The sequence below is a fragment of the Tetrao urogallus genome (genome assembly GCF_951394365.1).
Source record: "Tetrao urogallus genome assembly, chromosome: 2".
Taxonomy (NCBI): Eukaryota; Metazoa; Chordata; class Aves; order Galliformes; family Phasianidae; genus Tetrao; species Tetrao urogallus.
Window position 1 is genome coordinate 31,351,532 of NC_136814.1, and position 5,815 is coordinate 31,357,346.

At 57.3% G+C, this 5,815-nt stretch overlaps 1 protein-coding gene across 1 annotated transcript; it reads right to left on the reverse strand.

The window, feature by feature from the left end:
- Nucleotides 1–1,004: 1,004 nt before the first annotated feature.
- CYP1B1 (cytochrome P450 family 1 subfamily B member 1) lies at nt 1,005–4,076 on the reverse strand (the record flags this gene model as incomplete). The annotated part of the gene is made up of 3 exons (XM_079550303.1): nt 1,005–1,617; nt 2,649–3,665; nt 4,057–4,076. The coding sequence occupies 3 exons, from the start codon at nt 4,074–4,076 to the stop codon at nt 1,005–1,007; spliced, it is 1,650 nt and encodes a 549-aa protein (XP_079406429.1).
- Nucleotides 4,077–5,815: the final 1,739 nt, after the last annotated feature.

Here is a 5,815-nt window from a genome sequence, read left to right on the forward strand (position 1 = left end):
GGCCAGGCTGTATGTGCTGCGTGCATTACTTGAGGCTTGTGACATGAGGGTTTCAATGCAGAACCTCAAATTGTTATTTCTACGTACCTTGGCACACATGAATCTATAACAGACTTACCTACGTGCTGAAGAACAGGTCGTTTACTCTTTGCTAGAAAGACACAAAGTTCAGCTTTTCCTTTACAACAGCTTTCTAATTCAAATATCTATTTCATTCATACTAATGAATATATCAGCACATGCATTATATCACGCTTACCACTTGATGATGTATCAAATCTGATCTTTCTTTTCAAGCTTCAATGACAAGTCACTGTACTGGGACATTGTTTGTTCTCACATAAAATACGAATGGTATTTTAAAATGTTGTGCTCAAAAGCAAGTAATTTTTTAGCCATTTATGTAAACACTTTGGAAAGCTAAAGGCAAGATTTTACATTGGCATTTTACCAAAAATCATTTAAACGTTTATTCTCAAGGCATTAATACACATCCCAGCAGTCACAACACGGGACTTGCCGTATGCTTACAGCAGGTTGCAGTAGAATGAATTCAGAGAGAGGCTGCAGTGTTCAAACCATTGCCTTGTTTTTGTGTTCTGCTTTGTTTTTATAAGGAATTTTACTTTGGGATGTGGAGTCACTGAAGGCAAACTTAGAGTTAAGGCAGAGTGCGTGGAAACATGGTGAGGATTGCACCCGCAGTTTCCAGAGATGCTCCAACCAGTCAGTGGATAAAGTGTGCTTTACAATGGCAACTTTGTGAACACGCAAGAAAATGAAAGGCTTACTTTCAAATGGCATATGTTTTATCATTTAGTACATTAAATCATCCCCCTGGCTCTCCCTCTAGAATTAAAGAGGACTGAATTATGACTTGTGAAGTTTTCCTTCCTGCTCTTGTACCTTCAATGTTGGCTGTTTTCCAAAAAGATCAGCAAAACAAAGCAAACTATAACTTATGTAATTCTAAAAAGAGAGGAGCATCTTTCAAGGCTCGGCGCTTAGGTGTTTGCCGACGGCTGATTTTCGTTGGCTGTTTTCTCTGCTTGCAGTCTTTGGACAGCCTTATCAAGCAAATCCATAGTATCTCTAAGTGTGACATTCAAGGTGAACGGCTTGGGTTTGATGGTCAACCCGTAAGTGTAGTCCATTTTAGGATCCTCGTTTGGATTAGCAGTGAAATGGCACTGATGCACGAGAATGGAAGTAAAGAGAAACAGCTGCACCTTGGATAATTCCTCTCCAATACACCGCCGTTTCCCCATTGAGAAAATCATCACACTGCTGGTGAGATCTTTATTGATGAAGCCGTTCTCATCCAGGAATCTCGTTGGATCGAAATCCTCTGGGTTGGACCACTTAGCTGGATCGTGATTCACTGACCACTGATTGACAAATATGACGGTGTCCTTGGGAATGAGGTAGCCCATGATGAACGTGTTGGTCGTGGTGGCGTGAGGGATGGTCACAGGCACGAAGCTGCTGAAACGCATGGATTCGTACAGGAAAGCCACGATGTAGGGCAAGTGAGGCTGATCTTCAGCACAGGGCAGGCGGTCTCTCCCAACAATCCTGTCCACTTCTTCTTGCATTTTAGCCTGCACTTTTGGATACCTGTCATTTAAAGTAAGCGTGTGTACATACGTCGTGCTGTCAGAGGGTTTCATTTTTTTAAAACAGCACATGCTCTCAACACTTCTCACAGAATCTCACCCCTCCTCTACATTGCGCAGTCTGAGCAAAGCTTAAATGCGTTGCAAGAACATGCAAATCTTGACAGAAAACTTTGAGGGAGGGATTCAAGTTTTCTACACAATAGTGTCATTTGGCTTTGCTCAGTTTTTTCCTTAATGTCACACGTAATCAATTTTAAATGTAAAAAGTGAAATAACATCCTGAAACTGAATGTTCTGACCCAATTTTGAAAATCCATTCTATAGCAAAGATTACCTTTGTCCTCAATTTGGGGCTTTCTGTCAGAATGGGAGCTTGGTGTTTTGTCTCTGCATGTGGCTTCTTTTAGCTAGCAGGAAGTTTACCAATAGGTGTACGGCATACAGAGGGAACCGACCATTCCCTGCTCTGCTCATAACTGTCAGGACAGCTTTGAGAACATCCCACTCAGGAGTTGTTTACGCTTCTACAATTACTATCAAAATGTTTTCTTTACGGTGTATTTAAAGACCACCGTCTTGCAGTGTGCCAGACTGTCCAGACTTCACGTTAAGCAAGCACCATCCAAATATTCGTGCATTTTCCCTTAGCTCTGCCTGGGCGCTTCTGGGGAGCTTTCCCCAGGTCACGCAATCCTGGCGCAGGCACACGTTACGGGCAGCAGCATAATAGCGGGCTTGTAACCCAGTGCACGAACTCTTTATCTCCCCTAAGCGGCTGTTATCCTGTTCCTATGATCTCCTTGATCTTGACCTGCTAAAATCCGTTGCTTTCGGCTTTTACTCCGCTGCCTTTTTGCCAGCCGCTCCTTATGCAACGTTACCAGAGTAGGTTTTGTACTATTATTTTTTGTAATTATTACGATTTTCTGGAGGGCTTCCCAGAGCCCCCGTGTTAACTAACGGCCCCCTTTTCCCCGCGACCCCCCTTGCTCCCGTGCCCTGCCGCCGCTGCAGGAGCGGAGCGCCCACCTGATGAGGAAGATGAGGAGCCAGAGCAGCGCCGTGGAGAGCGTGTCCTGGCTGGCGCCGAAGATGTCGGTGACGGTGGCGGGCACGTGCTCGAGCTGCAGCCGCGGCTGCTCGCGCTGCAGGCGGATGAAGGCGTCCATCATGTCGCGGGGGGCCGCCCCCGGGCGCAGGCTGCGCTGGTGCTGCAGGAACTTGCCGCGGACGAAGCCGTAGAAGTCGCGGTTGAGGTCGCGGAAGGCGCGGTAGGCGGCGCGCACGGGGCTGGGGAAGCGTTGCAGCCAGGGCAGCGCGTCCACCAGGCTGCCGGCGCCCACGGTGCGCCCGAACTGCTCGTTGCGGCCCACCAGGCGCAGGAACTCGCCGTCGCCGTGGCTGTAGCGGCGGCCGAAGCAGAGCGCGCTCATCACGTTGGCCACCGCCACCACCAGCACCCGCGACGGGTCGAGGAAGGCGCCGCCCGCGCTGCCCCGCACCAGCAGCGCCACCAGCGCTCGCGCCTCGCCCAGCAGGTGCCGTTCCAGCAGGCGGCGCGTGGCCGGGCTGCCGGTGGAGAAGGCGCGCACCGTGGCGTGCGCCGCGCGGCGGTGCAGCTTCCAGAGCTCCGAGTAGCCGCCGAAGGCCAGGCTGCGCCCGCCCGACACCAGGCGGAACGAGGGGAAAGCCGGCCGGCCGGCGAAGGCGGCCCCCTGGCGGACGAGCGCCTGGCGGATGGCGCTCTCGCCGTTCAGCACCACCACGGGCCAGCGCCCCAGGCGCAGCTGGAACACGGCGCCGTACGTGCTGGCCAGGCGCGCGAAGGAGAGGTGCGGGGCGCTGCCCAGCTGCGCCGCGTTCCCGATCAGCGGCCACGGGAAGGGGCCCGGGGGCGCCCGGCGCTCGCCCAGCCGCCGCCGACGCCGCCGCTGCAGGAGGAGCTTGCCCAGGTGCACGGCGGCGAGCAGGCACAGTAGGAGCAGCAGGGAGCTCTGCAGGGGCGGGGTGCCGCGCAGGGCTTCCCCGAGCCTCTCGAGGGCCATGCTGCGAGGAAAGGGAAAAAGGGGACGGTCGGCGGGCGACGTCCCCCGCGCGGACCCGGGCGAGCGAGGGAAAGCGCCCGACCCGCTCCCGTGTGCGAATTGGGAGCCGATCGATAGGCGTGGGACGGTAGCGCGCTTAGCGGCAGAGCCGTCGCTCTGCTCCCCGGCAGGGCAGGTCCGCGGCGGCGGATGCGGCTGAGGAAGGCGCGGGGGGAGGCGAGAGGGATGCTCCCGCCCGTCCCGCCGCCCGCAGCCGGCTTCGTCCCGGGCGGAGCAGCGGGATGCCCGCGCTCCCGGAGCAGCTGTCGGTACCGCTGCCGCTGCTCGCTGCCGCCCGGTTGAGGCAGCGAGGAGAGGGAGGAGGGAAACGAGCGGCGGTTCCGCGAACTGACCTGTTGCACGCGGCTTCCATCGGAGGTCTCGGGGAGGGTGGAGCGGAACCGGGCAGCGGTGGCTGTGACGGGCGAGGAGCGCGGCGGCGTTGGCGTTCAGATCCCGGGCTCTGGGAAACTCATCAGAAGCGCCTGCTCCCGTCACCCGGAGCTCGGCGGGTCGTGCGCAAGCAGACGCCGGTGGCACTCGCTCCCAGCATGGAGCCGCCGTCACCTTCCCGGAGCTTCAGTCCCTCGGAGCCTCGCGGTGCCCGCGATCACCTGCGCGGCGCTGCCGCTTGCGGGCTCAGGGCAGGGCGGGTGTGAGCGGCTCAGGGGATGACGGGGGGTCCGAGGCTGAGCCGGAGCGGCAGCGGCCGCGCCTGGGCTCTTGGCATCGCCGCTCGCGCCTTTAAACCCGCGGCATCCGCGGTGCGCGGCGCGGTGCGGGCGTGCCGCAGACGGCCCCGCTGACAAATCGCCGCTGCCCGGCCCTTCCCCTGGCTCGAGGGGTCGCCGCTATTTGCCAGCTGCCCTTGGGGCCTCGCCAAGCGGAGCGGCTGAGCCGCGGATGCTTTTATGGCCCGGACCCAAAGTTTCGGCGTCGGAGCCTCAGGGAGGGAAGCGGGGTGGCGGGCGGGCTCGCCGCCCCCTGTGTCAGGAGGCAACGTCTCGCCTGCATCTTGGGGGCTGAGGGAGCTGGAGAGCTTCCCCTCCTCCGCCTGTCGCCTCCCCGTTGCGTGCGGAGTTTGCATTGCGTGAGCCGGGGCTGGAAAGCCTCCAGCCATCTCCTCCCCGGGCCCCTACCCCTCCTCGCAATACCTGACACCGGCTCGGGGGGGAAGGCGGCGGGGAAGCGCCGGGCGGCCCGCACCCGGGCAGTCCCGCTGCCCTCCGGCCTCTTCCCCGCTGCTCGTCCTCCTTTCCCTCCCGCTCCGGGCACTTTCTTGCTCTGAAAGCCGCCCCGGGAAGATGCCGCGCTCCGAGCCCGCCGGGTTCCCGGCGTCCCGGAGGGGGAACCGGGGCCGCATCCCCACCCGCCCCTGCATAAAGGAAACCCTTCCCCAGGAGGTCAGAAAGGCTGTGATTTGTCGTTGTGCCGAACAAGACTAAAAACTAAAACTTTTTCAGATGTTATACAGTCACATCGTGAGAAGGAGAAAAAGGTGTTTGGTAGCATTTAGGGATTAGGCAAAATTAGATGCTGGGAGTCAGCCCAGCCCAGAGCGCGATCCCAGGCCTGGCTGGGGTTCTGCTGCTTCTGACTTTGCTAAGTGCAACCCTTTCTGCTGTCACTGTCTCAGGCTCCAGGGCAGTAATACTACTACCCAAACCAGCATCAGCCACTTCTCTCTGCACGTCTCCAAACTCCTGTCTGTCTGCCTCAGTACACATTGTGCTTCTTCCTCTTCCTGCCACTGCCAAGGGGCACTGACAGGGGTGTCAGAATGTTTTCCCACCAGTGCCAGAAGAAGCCAACTTCCTTTCTCCCAGCCCCATCTCTGGGTGAACTGAAGGATGCCACAAGCCGGCCCCACACATGGTCCATCTTCAAAAAGCAGCAACAGACAGCTCTGTCCCTTCAGCACAAGAGTTGGGATGAGCTTGGAGAGAGACCTTGAGCTTTGATCTCCCCCACGGCACCATATGATTGAAAACTGATTTCCCACAATGTCACTGCTCAGCAGTGGCAAAGTGGCCTGTCCCACCCTGACAGCCATCCCTCCTGCCTTCATCAGTCGCATGTTGGAGAACGCAGGACTTCTCCCTGCAGGCTGCT